The 24,459-nt window shown below is 38.0% G+C and overlaps 1 protein-coding gene across 1 annotated transcript in view; it reads right to left on the reverse strand.

Moving 5' to 3' along the window:
- Nucleotides 1–21,717, reverse strand: part of LOC126248020 (microtubule-associated protein Jupiter-like) — a 113,508-nt gene extending 91,791 nt beyond the window's left edge. Inside the window, exon 1 of the mRNA XM_049948606.1 lies at nucleotides 21,537–21,717. Within this exon, the coding sequence (XP_049804563.1) occupies nucleotides 21,537–21,592 (56 nt within the window). The 5' untranslated portion in view covers nucleotides 21,593–21,717. The remainder of the gene's footprint in view (nucleotides 1–21,536) is intronic.
- Between the last annotated feature and the right edge of the window lie 2,742 nt (nucleotides 21,718–24,459).

The following is a 24,459-nucleotide window of genomic DNA, read 5'->3' on the forward strand; positions in this document are numbered from 1 at the left end:
TGAGACAATGAGCACAGAACCCATCAGTGTCAACATGGAGGTCGAGATGCAGATTGACATCACCCTCCACTAACAGTACCAGCCAGCGAAGATTTGGCTTCGACTTTCCCTCCCGTGGGATAGGTGTTGAGTCCTCAGCCTGCCCCTGCTGGATAGACATCCCTTCCTACAGCATGGTGTTCTGGGTTGCATGCACCAAAGTCAAGGCTGTGAGCAGTGCAAACATAGGTGGCCATTCACAGAGGGCACTTGCAGCAGAGATTATGATGGCATCATACGGACAGGAGAACCCACAAGTGAGGAACTCATCTCCGACAGCAGCAGCCAATCATATGACCCCAATGTAGCAATTCACGTGTTGTTATAACCTGAGGCTTGAGACCTGTAGGGTCAGCTGAAGTTGTTCTCTGGAGTACTGTTATGAAGTTATTAACAAGTGCTGTGGACTATTGACAGACTTCACATTGGTATACACTTTGTTAGTAAACACATTTGTTATTGAGATTACTACAGCCATAGTACTGCATCGCAGATACTGACTGTCTCTGGAGGATATTTATTACTGGGGGTGATAACATGGGCAAAGATTCCACCAGTATTACATACTGGTGCACAAAAGTCCATTTCAAGTTATTTTGTGAGTTATAATAAATAAGACTTCTTTTACTTTGAACAATTTATTTGTGTAGTAGTTTCAGAACACTACACTGCCGAGTAAAGAGTGACAACAGTGACATGGCCTAACAGTAGTAGAAAGCCTATCATAACAGTTTATTTCCATTTTGAATTATCGATTCTGGTACTTCCAGCTATATCTTCAGATACACCTATTCATACAGCAAAATCTTCCATCAAGAACAAAAATTCTACGTTGTGTTGCAAAAATTGAACATTTAGTTTTCTTTCCCAAAGTCAGTTCTCACTGCAACAGAAAAGCATTTGAACTACGAGACACCGGTTTTCCCATATATAATTTTACACGAACATTGGATACACAACAGTGTGCTGTTTTATTTTCTTCCTTGCAGCTGATTGTAACAGCAAAAAGTAAAGTTTCATTTATGGCTAACTTTGTAATCCAACCAGTTCACAGATTAAAACTATGGTATATACTGAAGCTACCATCCTAACAGATCCAGCAGCTGGTGAGGAGTCTCATACCCCGTACACCAACAATCCCAACTGATTTAGCCATTCATTTTAAGCAACTTCCATTCCCAATCGGGGCTTCGTTTCCGACAACAATAAACAAAGCTAAGGTCAGAAGGTCAGAGAGAGTGGAAGATGAGCTGTATTTTTTTTTTGGGGGGGGGGGGGGAGGGGGTGGTTTGGACAGAAGAGGAAGAGGACTGGGAGGGGGGGGGATAGGAGAAGGTAGTTATTCCAGTTCTTATAAGTATTTAGCAATTGCAAAGCACTGCCAGGATCACTAGCGTTACTCGTACACTGTACGTTACAAGTTGTCAATTTTACCAGACATAAGATCAGATTAATATTCTTGTGCTCAAGTCAGATTATACATGAAAATGTTAGTACTCTTAGCCATAGACTAAATATTCGGGCAATAATGGTTTGTATCTTATTTGTGTTATAATATTTTGTGTCTTAAGTGTGTTAAAAGTCATAATATAATGTTGGAAACCAATTTGAATTACAACCATTTACTCTGGGAACGTGTGTGCCACTTCACTTCATCTGATCTTATGACCAGTAGGTTTGACAACTTTTGACATGAACTATATGGGTAAGGCTGTCATGTTGTGTAAGCACTGCCGTGATGTAATTTCTGGGACAGGTTGCTATGTGAACAGCTGTATCTGAAAATGGGGCTGGCAATCCTGAAATCAATTATTTAATAACGAAATTAAAAACCATCCTTGCAGCTACAAGTTAATTTCTTTATATTTCCTGGCCAACACTGCCCTTTAATCATAATTAGATAAAAAAATTTCTCTCATTATGTATAAAATCTCTTATAATCATCATTTGTGTTTAGAAATGCCTTTTATGAAATATAAGACAAAGTACCGAGTGAAAGAGGGATGTTTTAATGATACCAGAGTGCAGATCCCCTGACGGCAAAAATCTATTTTCTAGATAAACAAAACAATGAAATCACTGAAATTATGCCAAATGAAAAGAAATTTCAGGTAAAATGTAACTTGACAGGCCCATAAATGGGTTTACCTGCTTTCTTCAACAGTTAACAATCCCCCCCCCAAAAAAAAAAAAAAAAAAAAAAAAAAATTGAAATGAGTTCTGGTGGGGGGAAAAAATGCAGAAGAAAACAGATGGTGTGTAACAAATGGTTGCCATCAAACTTTACATAATTTAACATATAAGAGAAACAGGAAAAACAAGCATGATTAGTAGAGTGAAATTTGTGTGTGGAGATAAACATTTGAGGCCACAAAGTATATGAAAAATCAAAACAAAGAAATCTTTAAATAAAAAGAAAACATGTAGGTAGAAAATAAAGACACTGTTCAGACTTGTCCGATAGGTCTCACGGACTGGAAAAAGCACTCGCAAAAATTACAGGGCTGAAATGTGTGTGAAAAGTTGTTAGTACCCTTAACATAACTACAGTTTCAATCCCTACACCATTTTGTTCCCTACATACCCTTGGGTCCAGTAGACTGACACTGCTGGATACTGACTTAGTAAGCAGACAATATTCCCCGGACACTATGGAATATTCTCTTGTTCACAGACAAAATGAATAGACTTTTATCTAGGTTTGACACTAACAAATCATGAGACTGTCTTGTCAAAATGATTACACTGGACACCACACCTTACTTCCTAAAATACTGGATTTTGCAATTTGATGGCATGAAGTACAAATTAGCTTATATTATACCATAGCTCAAGATGCCAAATGTCTTACAATTTATCTATTTGAATGTTGAAAGTAGTTGTCTCTTGCCATTTTGCAAACAAATGAATAAGTGTTGAAAAAGCTTGTTATGATTCAATTAACAACATGTGTAAAAGTGATGAGGTGTTTTATTTATCCATTTTAAAATTAACAGCCTCAAGAGCACTTGGACATGAGCTTTTATCGTAGACTTAAGTTCCTCATTGATTCCACTTCCTTTCAAACTGTCTAACTCAAGCCTCAAGAGCTGTGTAAACCTTCAGCATACATCAGTAAAGGACATCATTTAAGACTTATCAGTGAAATATACTTCATGTGATTCTTACTACAATTTATTTCAATGAGTTGACGACTATGTGGTCCATATCAGTTATGCCGTATTTGACATCAAATGTCAGTGGGTAGCTCAAACTGGGCACATGCACTATATATACATATGGTTTGTTCTAAACGAGCAAGCAACAAACAAAAATATCTTATGATAAATTGCATGAAAGACTTGCAACAGCAAAACTATCTAAACCATGTGTGGCCCTTCATTAAGCTCACTGGGATCACATAAAATTTGTATACTTACTGCTTTACATTACTTAACTGTAACTGTTATGAATTGAGGAGAGATAGATTGATTGATCAATATACATAATTAAAGCAATGAAAATCTTTTTAGGCACCACTGTAAATCAGTGATGTTTCTTATCCTGCCCCCTTCTTTCCAGATAAGTGGTGAGCTTGAAACATGGGAGGAAATTTTTCCACCAGCTTCACAACCAAATCTTTGCACTGTCATACCAACATGTTTATTTAACTAGTTTGATTCCTCAATCCGATTTTTACTGTACTTTTCTCGTGTATGGAAATGTGTACTTGCAAGTATGGTAGTGCAACAGTTTTATGTACAAAGGGCTCAGTTTTAAGTATCAAATAAGGCTGCACACGTAATCTCATATTTGAATCGGTATGTCCACACACATCATCAATGTATGACAAAACTACTACTGCTTCTTACTTCTTTATAACAACAACCACTGGGATTAAAGAGTTGTGCAATGTAACTATCACAGGAAAGTAGTTGAATGGCTATTGGAATCCAGTAGTAATTAACCTGGTAAACAGTTAATGACCAAGAGTAGACAAATTCAATATTTTCAAAAGATTTTCAAAGGCTTCAATTTTTTTTACTAGCCTGCAGTTTTTTTATTCATTACAACTTCCAAGGGAAAGTTGTTATAAATCATAGTAATTTAAAAAATCTCTACAGAGAGTTAAAGGTAATCAGATTTCTGCTGACATACATTGTTTGAATAAGATGCTTTATTCAAAACTAACAGCAAATTTCCATAACACTCCTTTTTATACAGTGTAGAATGAAAAAGGAAACATTGCCTGTAGGCAGGTAGTACATTTGCTATTAGCAGATCACACTTCAAGTCAAAAAAAGAGAGATAAATTTTGAAAGCATGTTCTAAATCCTATCAGTGAATGAAATATACCGCACAAATTTGTCATCCTGTACTTATGTAGGTAAAAAAAAAAAAAAACTATAGAGAGGTATGGAAACCCTACAGAGATTCACTAGATGTTCTAGTCTACAACAAAGTGTTACCAGCACATGCTTGGAAGGGGAGGGGGGGGGGGGGGGGAAGCATCAAAAGGATAGATTCAATCATCAAAACATGTGGCCAACATTGGTTACCAGAGCACTTATTTTAGACTCATATGAGGATGTCTTCAGTTAAATAGATCTTAACTGTCATTCCAAGCCAGGTGGTCTGGAGGTTCCCACATGATCATGACAGATTTTGCTGAAATTTTGTCTGAACATTCATTCACACATGTTCCCGGTGAACATTGGTAAGGTTTTACTTTTTCCTATATAATAGTTCCCGAGATGACGTCATATGTTTGACCCCATAGGACAACTATGGAAAGTACATCACCAAGATTTCAGCAACTTTGAGATATGATATCTCCAACAACATTATTGAAAGAAACAAAACCAGGCCACCTAGTGCAACCTTTTGTGCTCTCCTAAGCAAAATAATTAAAAAAGAGATATCTTGAGCAATTTTCATTTGAATAATTTGAATCAGAATTGGCCCAAGAACAGATGCTAAAAAAAATGTGAATGTAGCTCTTTATATCTGCATAAATAATTGCAGGATAAACCTGAAACATTTCATTTCATGCGATAACTTACCCATACAAGGTTTTAGAATACAAAATTTCATTCTCTACAGCTTTCCATTAGTTTAGAAACTGAGAGCAAATTTGACATTTTTGTAAAATTGTGAAGAATAGGTATTTGTAGCCCACCTAAAAAATGTGTCTTCTGCAAAATCTTTTAAACCATTTTCACTCCAAACGCCATGTTCTAAACCCACTAAAAAACTAGATTTGGTTTTGCAATGCTAGCATATATGGCACTAAAACAATGGCAAGGAGGAGGTTCATTGAAAATTCTCCCATATTTAGCTAGTACTCAAATCTGACATCTTCATTATGTTCTACAATTGTTTAATACTCCCTGGGGAAGGTAATATAGGAAGTCCTGACGACTAGGAAATGAGACCCAATTTGTTTTTTAAGGGGGGGGGGGGAGAGGGGGGGGGGAGGGAGAGAGAGAGAGAGAGAGAGAGAGAGAGAGAGAGAGAAAGGGGTGTTCTGTCATGACTCATCACAACAAATTTCAGTTTGTTTTTCTGCTACAGTAACTACAAAATCGAACTAGTTACAGTATTCTTCAAAATTTAACTGTGAAATGTGAAGGCACTGGACATCATGGTACTAAAACTGTAGTGTAAACACTGGAACAAACACTGTATAAAATGCCTTGAAATTTTACATCACTGTCAGATTGTGTAAGTTTGGGGAAGTTTCTCAGAAGTTTTCCTGACACTTTTTTTGTTGTTGAAAGGGCTCATGTTATAGAGAATTTTGAATATGCCTGATTGTCCAATGATGTTAACACACTACTTTAATTTCAGTTTGAAGTTAAAGGTATAGCACACATTACATCTGCATAGTTTGCAGTTTATGTGAGCCGATGAAAAATTATGTAAATGTGTTGCTATGGCCCATGGTGGCTTAACCAGTGCCAATTTCTTTTCGAGTAAAAACCCAGTATCCCCATTACCAAAGGGACCACACACAATGGCTATGGAACAGCAGCCATAGGTGGGTTTCTTTACACAGGATTCCCAGCCTGATACATTTCTTTAAGTGTCAGAACAAAGCTAGAGGAGGTCTCTTAAGGCCCTAAGCAAATGTTTCCTTCAATTTACTTGAATTTTTTTTTACAGGTTTCATTAATTTTCTGTAGAACTTTCAAATGATACAGCACAGCAATCACTCGTCCTTTTCTTGCAGGTTTTATTCAGCAATTCTAGATTTCGGCTAGTGCATAGCCATTATCAATGTACCGTTTCATAGTATCAATGCATGTTCTAGTACGTCAGTCTGCTGTTGTTCATGATTCTCACCCATCATCTTCCCACTTACCTGAGATGCCCAAACAGGGGAATGAGGTACTAGAACATACATTGATACTACGAAATGGTGCTCGATAATGGATAGGCACTAGTTGAAACCTAGATTTGCCGAATAAAACCTGCAAGAAAAGGACAATTGATTGTTGTGCTGTATCATTTGAAAGTCTTGACACAGTCGCTGAGTGCAGCCCCATTCCTAATGGAAGGTAACCTGTTGCTGTAGAAGGTCGGGAGAAAAAAATATACTGCCACCCAGATGACGTCACTGAGGGTGCTGGAATAACTGCAATAATGACTGTTGTGGAATCCAGCTTTTGTGACTCCTTGATGGGCAATAAAGTGAATTTGTTGGACCACGTGGGTGCATAAAGCTTACTGACGCACCCTTCTCCTCAGTACAAGGATCACAGATATATCCAATCCACCACTCTCTTTCATAAATGCATACAATGTCTAAAATATAATAACCTAGGAAGGTGGTCTCACCAATACAGAAACTTAACAATTACTGGACTTTGTCGTAGCTGTAGGTGAGTGGAGGAGGACTTCACCTCATAGTGGCTGAAAGGAGGTATGTCATAGTTGAGGAATCTAACAGCTGCCACTTTGTCTCATTTCCACCCATCTTCTTCCCACCTACTCAACAGCAGGTTGGTAGTATTTAGTGGAATGGATCCTTAAGCCACAGGACTTTCAATATGTGCTTTCTTGGCTGCCACTTCATCTAATTTGTTTCTCTGAATTCCCACATGCCTTGCTATCCAGCAGAACGACACCATGACAAGTCTTTTGCAGTTACCTGCAGGCAGAGAATTGTGCCCTGAATAGTCTGCTTAGCATTTATGCTCTGTATCCTAGCAGGTCATGCAGCCTGAGCGCACTGCGTACTGCACTGCACAAACTTATCTTGTTTGTTCCAGTGTCTCATGACAAACACTGCACCACATTACATTCATCTGGTGAGTGGTTTTGTGAACAAGCCCAGGAAAAAATTTCGTATCAGTCAAGGAAGTCACCACAGCTTAGACCCACATCCGAATACCACCATTTTAGTTTTAGCAACCACTTAAAAATTCACAAAATGTAGAATTAAAAATATATACTGCAGTACTGCCATTCTCATACATCAGGAATAATTCTGGAAGTCTTCGGTAATGTGGACGGCAGTCAACTCCAACCTCGAGTTCATGTTAGTGCACATCCCATTCCAAACACAACTAAGCTTTGCTTTCCACAGATCCTGAATCATCTTGTGGCTTCTGGTATATTTTTGAAAATCATTTCAGTCATGCAGAGGAGCTATGATTTGAAAGTCAATTATTCTGGCACAGTGAAGAACCTGTAAGTCTGACACCACAGGGAGCTGCTGTTAGATGACAAGTGATGGCTCTCCAGCCTCAGTGTTGAGGCCGAGTTTGGGGCCAGTGCTGTAGGCACCCATTACACAGTGTTCTGAATCTTGAGGTATGTAGGTTTTGGCTTTCCATATACTATAATCTAGTTGTGATCTGTAAGGGCTGTATACAACTGGAGAAGACATCTTATTTTGACAAGTACTGTAAATAAGGCACTTCAGGTTGTTCAGCTGCTTTTGGAGACTTTTCTTCAGGTGCCTTAGTTGTGCTAAACATAATAAATGACTGACCCACAAGCATTAGCTTATAACTTAACACTTTTGAGACCAAACCCTGAGCACAGCTCTAACTGTAATGTGTTAGATTGACAACACCCAAGTACAGGGCAGGCCGCAATTTTCTTGGCATGTGAGCCACCTATCTCTCGAAAACTGGACTCCACATTTGCTGGGTGAGCAAGAAAGTTCGGAAACTCAAGAGGAAGAAACTGTTCAAAAATTCATAATCTATCTAAGAACTAAAGTAAATTTGCAATATAAATCTTGAAGCTTGGCCCTTTTTTAGCCTGTATTACACATTAAGATGAATCAATTACATATGTGCCAGTGATTATTTAAATAAAGACACAAATGCCCAGTTTCCTAGGCCCTATATTCTTGTAAGTGGCCAGTCTCCAAATTGTTAATAACATCCCTCACATGTAGATCTGGGAAATTTAAGAAAGACTAAGAAGAATTAAATTCAATATAATTGTAAACACAGTATTTTCAGCCCAATACGACTAAGTGACTGGCTGCTGCAACAACTGGAGATTTGAGGGGGGGTGGGCAGAAGAACCTGAAAAATCTTCCACAAATGAGAGAAATGCACAGGATTTACTTACATTGGAATATATCATGCATAGTAATTGTATCATAATTTATTTTTAGAAAATACAGTACGCTGCCTGTAAGCTGTCCACTTAAGTTACAAGCTCCCAACAGCATATTATTATGCAAGTTTGCTTATAAAGTTGACAAAACTACACACATTTTAACTACTTTACATGAACAATTTTGTTTGGTTCCACATTTTACAGCTAAATAACACAAAAAAATCTGCATCTCCCATGGTCCATATTCAGATAATGGCCAATACTGTCAACTGGCACAGAAGCTACTAGCTTATTTTCTTCTAAGCTGGTTGTGCATCCAATGACTGTCTTCTAGGTCAGTACAACTTAACAAGTGGACTGGTCTTTCACATTACATCATTAGCACCTACTGCCAATTCACTGTACTACGATGTGTGGTTTTTTTTTTTACAAAGATCCAAGAAATATTTCACACTCATAACACTCAAAATTGTGTATCCTGTTTCTATCCAGTAATTGGTGTAAGAATCCATACTGACAATACCCACGTGTGTATACTGTAAAGGCTACAACAGAATCATTCCTCTTCTTTCACTGTTCGCAGATTTAGTCATCTGTTGCATTGAATGGAGATTAGTTGCTTTATTGTATTCACAAGATAGTTGGCAGAAAATATCCTAAAATATTGTAATGTTATGAAGTTGTAATTACCATGTTCAAAAGAGACAACTTACAGATAACATTCAATGTCTACCATCCCTCACACCTATGTTACAACTACTAAGAGCAGTGTCGCTTACAAACTGTTTTTCATACACCACTTTATGTACCTCAGACTATGAATCTTCAATGTGTTTTACATGAAATCTCACATTTAATCCTTATTTTAATGTTAATTTCTTTTCATAACTGGGCACAAAATACTGACAACAACAATTAATGACATATGATTCAGACATTGTGATTAGCATGCATAACCTGCTATGCAAAAAATCACTGTTCAAGTTATTTGGCCATGGAGACAATATTGCTGGATCACAAATTTCAAAGGTTGCTGAAGAGCATCACTGCAAGAGCAATGATCAGCAAGAACATATGCCACTGAAAGAACAGTTTTATTTTGATGTTTCTTCAGAACAACATTGCCAAATAGAAAGTTGAATATTTCTGAGTGACATGATTCTCCTTTTACAACCTGTAAGACGTAGCTTTACAAACTTTGAATTAAAAGTTTTGAGCGAGATAAGAACTTACGAACATTGGTAGACAACCACAGAACCCCCAGTGATGGTGCTAGGAATATTTCCTTCAGTTCATTCCAGAGTGACTGTAGTGTACAATACTCTGGATATAATCGTTATCAGTCACTATCACTATCTCAGACACTTTTGAATCCAGCTACCATCTGGAGAAGCAGCAATTATACAAGCCATTTGGGTTGAATTTGAAGCCCACACCTGAAGTCTATCGACAGAGAGGAGATGGAACACTACATCCTAGCAGGTGGTTTTTGTACTTTGTGAAATGATCAACATAATCTGAGCAGTGTCCACGTTTATACATTCATCCCTATTTTGGTAAAGCTGCTATAGGTGGATGTATGTATTTACCAGAAATCAAGTCAAACTCTCCTTGAGTTAACAGAAAGATTGAACCACTCCAAAAACATTTTCCACAATCTCCCCATGCTCTTAAGTAACTATTATGAAGTCTTGATAACTCAAGCATTTGTCATCACTTTACACATTTTGATATATTCACTATCAGAATATCAACTAGAAGAAAATGAAACCTTAACAAGTCCAGCTAGCATGAAACACTCCCACAAAGAATACAGAATATAATTTAAATGTTGAACGTGCATGACATTTTCTACATGACACTGCCAGAACCTATGAATTATTAAGTTGCATTCTCCAATAACTGGAAGGAAAAAAAAAAAAAAAAAAAAAAAAAAAAAAAAAAAAAAAAAAAAAAAAAAACATGTTGAGTAACACCTCTCTTTAAGTGCGTTGAAGTTGAACCCCAGTCCATAGAGCACATTAAGGTCTTAATTTCAAGGAAATCTTTCAGATCTTTAATACCTATACATGGTAACTAAAACACCAAACTGTCACATTGATGGTGAAACGATTCGAAAACAAATTACCAACGTGCGTGACAGAAAACAGTGACATCACCACCAGTAACAACTCGACCCACAATCCCACGTCAGGAAAGACTGTCACCCTTGCAGAATTTTTAATTCACTTCGTACAATCGTGTTATTTGCTTTCCAATGGGTTTTTAGTGAACATACACTGATTTCTTCCGCCAGAAGCTAAAATTCCTAGGCTGTAATCATTCATATCGTTTTAAGACAATCATGAGGTTTCCTTTTCTTTCTTTTTCTTCTGGCGAGGTGTACAGCCTGCAACATTTATATGAGGGATTTCTGGGCTCAGAGTCCAGCAGCCTTAATGGGAAATTTCTGGTAATGAGTAGTAAATTTTTTCTTTTTTCTTTTTGCAGCTTTTGTTTCTCTTTGATCGTCACTACTGGCTTGCACTACGTATGTTTAAAGAGTTGAAGCAGACAGTCTTATGAATGTAGATGGTTATTTTTCACTCCGACAATACTTATTTCCCTCAACTGTCAGAACTCTATACCTTCATATGCAAATATTGCATACCAACAGACTACACCTTTACTAAAAATAAAAGCAACACGTCTTAGTAACTACTGAGTATGCCACATGTGCTTTGATGCTAAGAATAGCTGATGCTCGGCACACTCTAGCTACCTCCAACAGAAGCATATCATTTGTTCACTTTACTGACTTTGCATTCACCACAATTATATACCAACACATGAAGGATTTGCTGTCGAAGTTTCTTTTTCTGTTGCAAATCTGACATGGTCATCAAATGCCGTGACCTAGTGCAATCTGTGTGTCACCTGACTGACTTAGTAATCATTCAGCATGTATGCCAAAAAACTAAAAAAACAATAACAATATTAAAACACACTTGCTAACAGTCACTAGTTTACAGCCCAACTCAAGTTACATTGGCTTCTCTACTGAATGTTGCAGTTTATCATCAATACTTACCGCTTGTTACTCCATTGAACTACTATTTTTCCCCTCTCTTCCTTTACATATTATCTAAATCCATCTCATTCCCTTACCTAAATAAATGAGACTATGAGACTGGAATCTGGTGTAACGAATAAAGGAAAAATAGTAGTAGAATATGGACTGGAGGGGGGGGGGGGGTGGAGGAGAATGGGATTGCACACACTTGGTTCAAGAATTATGTAAGAAGGTTGGAAACACCGAGTTTTCAGACTAATTATATAATGATAAGGCACAGATTTTGAAATCTTATTTTAAACTGTGTGGCAACCAATTTATTGGTTATGAATTGTAGACTAAAAATGAAGAAATTGCAAAAAGGTATGAAATTACAGAGATGGTACATGGATAAGTTGAAAGCACTAGAGATAAAGTTTCAATGGGAGCATTAGGTGATGTTTGACTAAAACGGGAGAAGGTAATACAGTAGAAGATGAATGGGTAGCATCGAGAGATGAAAGTGAAGGCAGCAGATGTTCACATTGCTAACAAGACAAGGCCTCTTAGAAATCATCGGATAACACAGGCAATACTGAGTTTGACCAAAAAGAGAAAATACTGAAATGCAGCAAACATACCTGGCACACCAAAATACAGAAAAACTAAAAAATGAAGTTGGTAAAAAGAGCATAATGGTTAAGTGCCAATGGCTAGAGGACAAATGCAAGACTGTAGAAGCATGTTTATCTAGAAGAAATATAGACAGACAATAGAAAGACTAAACAGATATAAGGGGGAAAAAAACCAACTGCATACCAAGCATCGATCGATTGGTCTGTCTGTTCTTGTATGAATATTTTACACATCATGAATGAAATACACACAACACTCAACATTCCACAATATTTATTATTTGTTACAGGAACTGGAGTTTCAGCTGTTACGCCATCACCATGAACAAGGATAAGCAGGTGGTGCAGACATTTTGTTGGATCCTAGATTTTAAAATACTGCATGTACGGAGTATCTCCATTTCCTGAGATGGTAATATTAATGTTACAGTTATGAATAAAAGTTCTTTTAATGCAATGAGAGAAATTATAGTAACTGAAATAAAGGAAATGGGGCATGTGAGTAAAAGGGGTAATTTACAATTTGGCCTGGAGGGCATTATGAATAGTACCTGCAGTTAGAGGTTGTGAGAAAGAGAACTGTGTGTGGTTTTTCAGTACCAAGCTTCAGTTAATGGACATGTCTTTATTAATTTCCATTAATTCAAGACAGTTCACCATCCTTCCTTCCTTCATGGATGTGATGTAATACTTCGTGTTTCACCTTTTAACTATGGCCTTCTTTAAGCAGGTGGTCTGGAAAATTAGTCTCTTTTTCTAAGTGTTCCTTCAAGCAGCTTCATACTGCCCTGCCAGACTGGACGATATGGAATTTGCCACAGTTAAGTAATTTTATATATTCCACTCTTTTACAAAGCCGAAATGCTGTCTTTACCATTGGGCTAAAAGTGTACAACAGTGTGTGCACATTAAATGATGTTTTTATGTTCCTGGATTTAATTTTTCTGGCTCCATCCAGTGAGACTTTTCCTAAATATGGAATTGTGCATCATTTACTGCATTCTTGATGTGAGGGTCAAGGACAGGGTAAAGAAGAAGGTACACCTGGTGTTTCTGCTTTTTGTGCATTACGGAGTCTACTAAGGTAAGAGGATATCTATTGTTTGATGCTATTTGTCTGGTTGCATTTAATTCCATTTGAAAGTTGTCTTCCCCCTTGGGGGTGGATATTAGCCGATGTATCATAGAATGAAAGGTAAAATGTATATGGGTCATCAAATGTTGAGGATTGGCCTGCATTACTGCAGCTTTGGTGGTAGGTTTTCTATACATCTTGAAAGTACAGATACAGTCAATGATGTCTATGGTTAAATCTAAATAATCTATGCAGTTACCCCCTAACTCTGTTGTGAATTTTGTATACTGTGTTTAGAATTTAACTGTTTGAGAAATTTTTGAAGTTAGGTAGCATCTGCTCATTGGCATAACACATCAACATACCTAAACCAGCATTTAACCTTGGAATGGAGCAGATTATTTTCTGAAAACTGTTTCAAAATTGCCCATGAAGGACTGGACTGTGCGGCGATCTCACAACTAGACCATTCAACTGTTAGTATACCCTGTTACTGAAACAGAAATAATTTCTTATTCGACAAGTTTCTGTAGCTAATCTTAAGTCACCTATGACAACCATATTAACTACTGAGTTATCTAGTAAACCTGTGAGAATTTAAGGCACTCCTGAACAGGTGAATAAATTGAAAACATCAAAACAAACCAGCTTAGAAGTAGGTGGCATTTTCATGTCTCAACTTTTTCAGTAAGTCAACAGAATTAAGGATACCATGACTATGTTTGAGCTTGGATTCAGTTGACTTAGTGAACTAAACAGAGAACACATGCAAACCCCCTAGCGCCCAGTTGGTTTCTTTTGATGTTGACAACTTATTCACCTGTTCGGGAGAGCCTTAACATTCTCACATAGTTATTAGATATGTTATCACAGATAACATAACGTTAACTACAGAAACTAGTCTAATACAAACATTTGGATGGTCTAGCTACGTGATAACCAAATTCCAGTCCTTGCTGGAAATTCATGGAACATTTTTAAACAGTTTTTAGAAAGTAATTCACCCCCTTTCAAGGTTAGATACTGGTTTAGACATGTTGACAATGTGGTGTGCTTATGGACAGATGCTACCAGGCAGCTTCAAAAATTCCGTAAACAACTAAATGCTAAAAAATATATAAAATTCACAATGGAGCTTGGTGGTAACTGCATAAATTATGATACATTGGTTAATATTCATCCCTAAGGGTGAAGACAACTTTCAAATGGAATTAAATGCAACCAAACAAATAGCATCAAACAATTGATATCCTCATACCTTAGTGGACTCCATAATGCACAAAAAGCAGAAACACCAGGTGTACTGTCTTCTTTACCCTGTCCTTGATCCCACCTCATGAATGCCATAAATGATGCACAATTCCATACTTAGGAAAGTCTCACTGGATTGAGCCAGAAAAATTAAATCCAGGAACATAAAAACATTCATCAGTAAACACTTCCGGGCTAAGTTGCCGTGGTCGATCTGTAGAACTACTTCTCCCTGACGTTTCATTCTCAACTACGGAGAACATCTTCCGAGGTGAGTCAATCGACCACGGCAACTTGGCCCGGAAGTGTTTACTGATGAAGATGCCGGCCGTGAAAGCCTACATGGAATGATAAAAACATTATTTAATGAGCACAACACTGTTGTACACTTTTAGCCCAATGGTAAAGACAGCATTCCAGCTTTGTAAAAAGTGTGAGATATATAAAATTACTTGTAACTGTGATAAATTCCGTATAGTTCAGTCTGGCAGAGCAGAATGTGGCTGCTTGAAGGATGTCTGCTTGTGTCTGTATGTGTGGATGGATATGTGTGTGTGTGCGAGTGTATACCTGTCCTTTTTTCCCCCTAAGGTAAGTCTTTCCGCTCCCGGGATTGGAATGACTCCTTACCCTCTCCCTTAAAACCCACATCCTTTCGTCTTTCCCTCTCCTTCCCTCTTTCCTGATGAGGCAACAGTTTGTTGCGAAAGCTTGAATTTTGTGTGTATATTTGTGTTTGTTTGTGTGTCTATCGGCCTGCCAGCGCTTTTGTTTGGTAAGTCTCATCATCTTTCTTTTTAGATATGTTTATGTAATAAATACTACATATTGTAGAATATTACACCAGTTGCTATTTTGTCAAAAATGGACATTCTGAGCCCGTGGCTGTGTACAAAATATAGGTTGACTCTTACAGAGAGGACAACAGCAACAATACTATTTATTTATTTAAACAGCACCATTAACAGTTTCGAACCAAAAGGTTCATCTTCAGATGGCTGGTTCATATTACGACACATTTTACATTAGCTTTCACTATGTTTTCCCAAATGACGAAATTTCCTTTTATGGTGGTGTCCTACAACGAAAACAAGATGCAAGAATGTTAATTTTTTTTAAAACTGTAATTGTGCTTCACAACAATTTTAAACGACACACTAATTACTGTTTTGGTTGTAGGACACCACCACCCAAAATTCCATAATTTGAGAAAACAAAGATTGAAAGCTAATGTAAAATTTATCTTAACATGAACTAAACATCTGAAAATGAACCTTTCTGTTCGAAATGAGTAAAGGCGCGGTTTAAATAAATGAATGGCGCTGCAAAAAGTGGCTGGTTGCTGTTGCCTTCTCAGTAAGAGTCAACTTGTATTACACCAGTGTTGGGTGTATGTTTCATTCATTCATAATCTATATCAAGAGCTCAGATGACAAGCCAGCTAATCAAAGAAGGGAAAGTGGAGAGATGGAGGAAATATAACAAGGGGCTCTACAAGGGAAGTTAACTTTATAATAGGTTAGTACTTCATTCATTCTCAGCAAATGTATGTTATAGAAAGGAATGAGGAAGGAGACAAAGATGAGATGGGATAAACAAATACACGATACTGCAAGAATAATATATGACAGAGCAGTGAAACACCTAAGACACAAGAGGACCCCTGGAGTAAACAATGATCCCCAGAGTTACTCACATCCTTGGGAGAGCACACCATAATAAAACTTTCCAACTGGCGTGTAGTAAGATATATGAGACAGGTGAAATACCCTCAGACTACAAGAAGAAAGTAATAATTCTAATTCCAAAGAAAGTGGGTCCTGACAGGTATTAATATTATCTATCAGTTTAGTATGTCATAGTTGCAACATACTAACTCAAATTATTTACAGAAGGATGGGAAACCTGGCAAAAGCCAACCTCGGGGATGATCAGTTCAGGGTGTTGAGAAATGTAGGAACACATGATGCAATACTGACCCTGTGACTACTATGAGAAGATAAGCTACATAAAGACAAACTCATTTTATAACATTTGTAAACTTAGAGAAAGCTTTTGACAATGTTGGCTGGAACAGAGTCTTTGAAATTCTGAAGGTAACAGGAGTAAAATATAGGGCATGAAAGATTATATACAGCTCATACAGCAACCACACGGCGTTTGTAAGTGTCTAAGGGGATAAAAATGAAGCAGTGGTTAAGCAGGGAGTGAGACAAGATTGTAGCCTATTCCTGATGTTATTCAATATGTGTATTGAGCAAGCTGTAACTGAAACCAAAGAAAAATTTGTAGACAGATTTCAAGTTCAGGGAGAAGAAATATAAAAACTCTGGAGTTTGTCAGTCACATTGTGACTCTGTCACAGACAGCAAAGGACTTGGAAGAGTTGTTGAACAGAATGGATAATATCTTGAAAAGAGATAATAAAATGAGCACCAACAAAAGTAAAACAAGGGTAACAGAAAATAGTCTAACTAAATCAGACAGTGCTGCAAGCATGGATTATAAAATGACACACTAATGTAATAGCTGAGTTTTGCTACTTGGTCGGCAAAATAACTGATGGTAGTCAAAACAGAGCTGACAAGACTGGTTACAGAGCAAGGAAAGAATTTCTGAAAAAGAGGAACTGTTAACATGGTGGATGATAAGCAGTTGGACAAAAGAACAGCTTTTGAAATGTGGTGTTATAAAGGAATGCTGAAGATTAGATGGGTGGATCATGTAACTAATAGGGTGGTACTGAGTTGAACTGGGGAGAAAAGAAATTTATGCCACAACTTGACAGAAAGAAGGGATCCACTGATTGGACACAGTATGAGACATCAAGGAACTGTCAATTTTGGAGGAAAGTGTGGGAGGTAAAGATTATAGAGAGAAACCAAGGGATGAATCTGGTAAGCAGATTCGAATGGATATAGGTTTCACTGGAGTTGTTCAGAGATGATACAGCTTGCTCAGGACACACACTAGAGTGGATAACTACATCAAACCAGACTTTGGACTGAAGACACCAACAACTCCTTTTAATTTTGTGGGGATAGACACCACTAAGCAAGAACTTATCCATTCCTTCACAAGTGGGAAGAATACCTTCCAGGCTGAGTGCAGGTTCTCACAAGTTTCTGCACAGATTTTAATGAAACATTAGCTCTTGCTCTCACCATGCAGGTACAATTGCCGTTTGTGTTAAGTTAGTTTTGTTATCTATATGTATTCACATTACTGGGCAGGTGGAGAAAGATTATGTGGAGCTGAGTATTTTACTACTTCTTTATGTCACATGTGTAGGGGCAATTGGTACACTCAGACAAGAATGACGACAAACCACGAAAGATTTATGCAAATTGGTCACAAACTGGTATTCAATGGGTGGTTACAAATTGATATTCATACAGGTGTCAAAGGAAAACATAAAATTGTAAACTCTGTCAGCCAGCAGATGAATGCTTGACACTGCAGCATAATTTCATCCCATAGCTGGCAAGGATAGTAAACAGCTGACATGCTCATACCAGGGCATGAAGTCTCTGAGAATTTCATTCTGTGTACTCAGAGGGACAGTAACTATGCCTCACGGACAGGCACACGGACAACGTACACAGATATCAGCATTTGAGACAATGAAATGCAGTTGGGCTAAAAGAAGCTGATTGGAGTAATTGGTGAATCACTTTACCTTTGAACAGGAGCAATGCCACTTTCGGACAATGTTTGCAGAAATGAGTGAACCATGGCCAAACACAGTGCCAAGAAGATAGCGTTCAGCCTAGAGAGACGACAGAATGTGAAAACCAAGCAGTCATAAGAAGTACTCAAAGCCCCGCATGATTTTTTATTATTGATTTTCATCGCTCCAATGTACAACTGATGCTTCAGTGATCACAAGGATCATTAATAGGCGGCTCATGGATAGTGGGCAGAGCTCACGATATCCCTTGTGCCAACTACCATTGACCTCCCATATACCAACAAACCCGTTTGCCATGGTGCCTGGCACATTCATCCTGAAATCTCACTGACTAGAGTAGAACTGTCTTCAGTTATAAGTCCTGAGTCAAACTGGGCCCCAATGACCATTGATGATGTGTCTTGAGATGCCTCTGACAGTGGTGGGAAACCAACCTGCGACCTGCCATATGGCCCCACTACCAGGAGTGATGGTCATAGGTGCTATTTCATTTCATAGCAGGACCCCTTCGGTTGTCATCCTTGGCACCCTTACAGCACAGCGGTATGTTGACAATATTCTACACACACTTTTGTTGCAAGCCATTCTGGGCTTACATTTCAACAGATAATGCCCACCCACATACAGTGAGAGTTTCTGCTGCTTGTCTTTGTGCTTGGCAAACTATCTTTGTCAGCAAGATCGCTGGATCACTCCCCAATTTAGAACTGTTGGAGCATTATAGGCAGGGCCCTCCAACGAGCTCGGGATTTTGACAATCTAATGTGCCAACTGAACAGAATTAGGTATGATATCCCTCACAAGGACATCTGACAAATATCAATGCCAAGCACTGCATAACTGCTTGCATAAGGGCCAAAGGTGGACCTACGCATTATTAACTTGCTCGAGTTGTGAATCTCTTTCTCCTGAATAAACAATCCACTTTTTCTGAAGTTGTAATCATTTATTTGTCTTTACATGTACATCACATCTACATATTTCTGTCCAATTCAGATAATTACTTCGCAGTGTATCTGCTTTTTTGTCTTGAAGGGTATTTTGCTTTGAAAGCTGAGCTGGTTGTGAGGTAGGAGGACAGTCCACTAACATCAGAACTGAAAACATATACTACAATGTAGTAAAGGCAAGTGCTGGGATGCTTTCAGGAATCAGTTCTTGTGCCCCATTCAAATCACTGGGAGCAGTTGTCTGTCTATCTGCAGATAACTCAGAAATAGGTTAATATTATAAGTGAATACATTTCTGATTTTCAAGGATTTAAGATTTCACTATACATTAAAGAAATTCTACACAGGGCTCTACATTGAGATCAGCCGATTTCTGTACAATGGATTCAACGAGAAAAATGAAAGCAGCACTTTAGCCCTCTTAAAGAAAGCTAGATTTACACAAGGTTTCACATTTTTAAAAATATGTTACCATGGCATTTACTACCTTCATTTTGAGAAATACATTGTTTTGTATATGTCCTCAGACTGTTTTGGATTCAAAGTGTTTCCACAATATTATCTGACCCACAAGGTGGTAAACTTTGGAAGACAGGTCACCTACTCTTAGCAAAAGTTAAAAAGTTGTGATGGCTATAGTGAGGGCACATCTTACTGTGTTTCTATTTTACGAAGCGTAATAAAATGAACTAATGTGCTTATGTTTTCAAAAGTGTAATATAACCAAGTTTCCATGTTCTAGTTATACCACGGATTCTACTACTAATGCTTGATGTCAGCTTCTTGTTTATGAGACATTCTCTTTCCTTCTTTCCATATTACACAGTGAGCAAACATACTGGACTTGCATTTGACAGGAGTGATGTTCATACCTAGTCCTGTCATCCCGATGGGCTTTCAATGGTTTTCCTACGTTGCTAAGGTGAATGCAGGAATGGGTCCTTTGATGTAAGGAATGGCCAATTTTCTGTCCTCACCTAATCCTAGTCTGCTTTGTATTGTATATGTTTATACACATATATATTATTTTAGCAATGTAACAGACATTACCTATACGGCTGTGCTGAAGAGTCAAAGGACAAATAAATAACAGCCTCTATTTAAATTTATTTTTGCTCACCCTTTCCCATTTGTTTACAAATTGCTGTGGTTAAAACAGTCCATTTATTTCACTACATGACACTAGTTTTAAAACAAAAAAATCCACACACTTTTTAGAATAGTTTGAATTAAACTTTATTAGCTAGTTTTTTACACTGTACTGTCTAATGACAGTGCGCCAAAAACCGTTTTATGTTGTGTGACCATTTATTGAATCAGCAGCTTCAGGAAATAAAACAGGCACACTGACAACAATTTAGTCTTTTCCTTGTGTTATGATTCTGTTTTACCCTAAATGGAGAGATTTGCAGTTTGAACACAATCACCAACAATTTTCAGTTCGGATTTCAGTACAAGGGCACAAGATGTATCAACATTTATTCGACAATGAGTGCTGGATTACACAAACATAAAGACTTCTTTTATGTGTATTCTGTCTGTCCATTTCAAATTGGAGAAGTATTTTACAGTATTATAAGTACATCAATAATTTAAGTGCAGTTTTATCTGCAGTCATTCAGCAGTCAATATACTTAGTAAATCTGCCGAACACCGCATTTCTATCATACCTCTGCATTTCTTTCTTAAAATCTGTCAACGAATGGTAGCAAAAGGTCATATTTTTGCGTTATATACATGTCCAAAACCCCATATGTGTCAGTCTTTGCAGAGTAATTGTGCGTCGAGAGGATGTGTTCCTACGTAATGCTTCCCATGATGATTTATAAATGATGCATGGTACGAAAATCTGTTGCAAATCGATGCGCTGCCATTGCGACTTTAAACAACTGTCACTTGAACCGCCTACTGTGGCAGGATAGGAGTCATCACGTTTTACAATTACAAAGAACTTAACTTTATACAAGTGGTTAATCTGACATTCTAAAACGAGTCAATGGCTAAATTCTCAATCCATACTAATCACGAAAGAAATCAATAATTTTTCCGCAGAGCAGAGCCACTGCAGTCACAAGATTTCAACACTCCACAACTATGCTAGAAGAACATACCATAAATGGGGATTCAATTACGCTATAAAAGAGAACTAACTGCTGTTATAGCTAGCTAATGCATCAAAGGCATTTTCACAAAAACATGACAAAATACCAATATTTGTAAACTAAGTACAACAACAAAAAAAATAACAACAACGATTCAGTGAATATTACACAAAACGTTGTTCAAAACAGTTTATACTTACTTGCTGGAATTACGGCTCGAGCCGTCAAGCCCGACGTTAAAGCTTGTGGACGTCATTTTCTCCAGTCTCTTTGTGGTTTGCGGGTTTCTAGGGTGGATCTGTCTGAACGCTAACCGGCGTAAACCGAATCCGAGCGCACCTCCTATTGGTCCGTCAGAGTATGTAGGCAGCACAGCTCTGAATTTCAAAACTGTTCAAAACGAATGGTAGTGCATCTATGGAATCAGACGTTAGAACAACGAAACGGAGAGATGACAAATTTCGGCAGAGAACAGCTAACCTTGCCGACGTCTTTTAAAGTCTATTTTTCCTCAAGCAGTCACCACACGTTAGTTAGACATGGACACAGATGTGCGTAACGTTTTATTAAGATGTAAATATCGTAACAACCACGTTGACTGCAGGAACGTAGCACAGCAGCTGAAACCAAAGTTTAAAAATTATGATTATATTACTATATTCAGTCGAGTAAATTGTAATTTAAGGCATTAATATGAAAAGCAGCCACAAACCTGTAAGTTTTCAAAAAGGACTTCAGCCACTCCAAGTTACTGTGCGCACTATAAGCGTTAAAGATTGTTCCAAATAAGTGTCAATAGACTTATCGTGAATAAACATATGAAAAGACGTTTTTACAAAGAACACTCGCAAAACAAAAAGGTGGGCGTCGTTACTGGCTGTGTAGTAAATTATATTCGTTCAGACGTAATTTGAAGTTCTCATTGTAGCTAATGAGATACGGTGATCGCATGGTTGCCGGCCTTTTGTGGCCCAGCGGTTCTAGGCGCTTCAGTCTGGGACTGCGCGACCGCTAAGTTCGCAGGTTCGAATCCTGTCTCGGGCATGGATGTGTGTGATGTTCTTAGGTTAGTTAGGTTTAAGTAGTTCTAAGATCTAGGGGAGTGATGACCTCAGATGTTAAGTCCCAAAGTGCTCAGAGCCATTTGAACCATCACATAGTGCACAAAACATCTTTCGCTGTATTTCCAGCTCGTAGGCCTACTCGAGGTTTTGTAACGAAAGAGAAAAGGTGGACTTCCATAACAGTAGACTATGATACATCCATAACAAGAAAAATCAGTTATCTGTACCGGTACAGAAAATATTTACTGCGGTGTTCCTAGGTTGGGTATACGCACGGCTTGAAGGAGTTTTCGTGTTTGATCTCGGTAGCCTGTGTACTAACAAAAGCGGCCATGGATTGAGCAACACATCGTTATCTTCACCTCGAATATATTTTTCTTGCGTGTCTAGTAACTGGCCTGCTATCATTGATTTTACGTTAAATTGTAACTTTCTGTGTCAAAGTGGTAAATTGATAAGCTTAATTTTGCCGTAGATCCTCGCTAGAATGGTTCTACATTCATTTCTGCACCGCTTATACTTTCCTTTCCGCATCATGTGCCCACAACGCCACCAAACAGCAGTCAGTCTCGCGCTGGGGTCATAATGTTTGGATCATAAGTGTGTGTTCCTCCATACACTTCATAGTATCAGTTGTTTTGTTCGTATGACAATTTAACTAAATATAGATGAGAATCCGTGTCCAGTTCGCAGTGCTGCCTCAGATGGTCTTGGTGGGAGAACTGGAATGGCTGCACTCAGCCTCGATATGCAAATTGAGAAATAGCGGCTCCAAGGTCAGAGAAGCCGACTACGACTAGGAGGTTCCACACCTAGGAGGATTTATGGGTCTGTGGGCTTTAAGCCACTACATACCTCATCCCAGTGACAAAAAGGACACCACCTTGGTTTCTACTCCGTCTGATTTCTGTACAAAAACATGTCATATGTTTTTGCTTTTTTTTGTAGAGGGGAAATAAGTAGCCAGATGTTACAGATTCTACACTATTGGTGAATCACTACTTCACTTTGTGCCTGAAATCACCATTTCACTTGTTATTCCTTGCCTCAAATATCAGTGCCTTCAGAATATTCATAGCTCTTGGATAACAAATGAGAACATACATGTGTTGTATACTGTGCAGTGATGGGTATGGCCATGAACTAACTATCCTACTAAATAGTCACAGCTAATTTATGATGAAGAGCCTTTGAACCACCCATTTGCATATTTCGTACCACAATGTAATGTGATTATCTGATTATGAACCTGATCCATCTTGGTTCTCCAACACAAACAAATACTAGAATTCTTGAATTGCTCAGGTAGCAACACTCTATGCAACATTTCCTTCATTCCTACTACCTTCACTCAATGTCTATTGTCTGCTGAACACAATTTGCCTACATCCCATGCTTTTCCCAGCACATTCCACTCACCTGCCTCAACATTGGCTGCACTCTCCCACTTTTACCTTTCTTTTTCAGGCTAACTCGTACATTAAAGGCGTACTGAGAAATAAGCTTAATAAAATATTTGGTGAAATGGCAGTAATCCTTTCTACACATTCAACAAGTATTATTATATAGAAATATACATTGCTGAAAAGCCACAGCTACACATTAGCTACAAAATTTTGCTTTTTCCGTGCTGTAATGGTCATATGGAATGCAGGAAAATGATTGTGCACTCTCTCTCAAAAATATGTTAACTGATCTTGAATGAAGCATTGATGTTGCTGTTATAGCTGTGTAAGCAAGCACACCTCACATGCATGACTGCCACCTCCAGCAGCTCCGACAATAATGCTGGGGACGGCAGTCGTGCCTGTGAGGTGTGCTTGCTTGTGCAAATGAATGTGTGTGTTTCCTTTTCTGATGAAGGCTTTGGCCAAAAGCCAATGTATAAGCATCTTTTCATTGCGCCTGTATGCAACTTAATGTGTCATCCTTACGATAAGCAGCAATTTGTCCTTTCATTGTATTATTGTTATTCCAACCTGCAGTTTCTATTATTTGATTTTGTGTAACTTTGGCCAGGCTTGAAAGGTGCTTTAAGAGTCAGACACACTGTATCAGA

The sequence above is a fragment of the Schistocerca nitens genome, chromosome 3 (assembly GCF_023898315.1).
Source record: "Schistocerca nitens isolate TAMUIC-IGC-003100 chromosome 3, iqSchNite1.1, whole genome shotgun sequence".
NCBI classification, from domain to species: Eukaryota; Metazoa; Arthropoda; class Insecta; order Orthoptera; family Acrididae; genus Schistocerca; species Schistocerca nitens.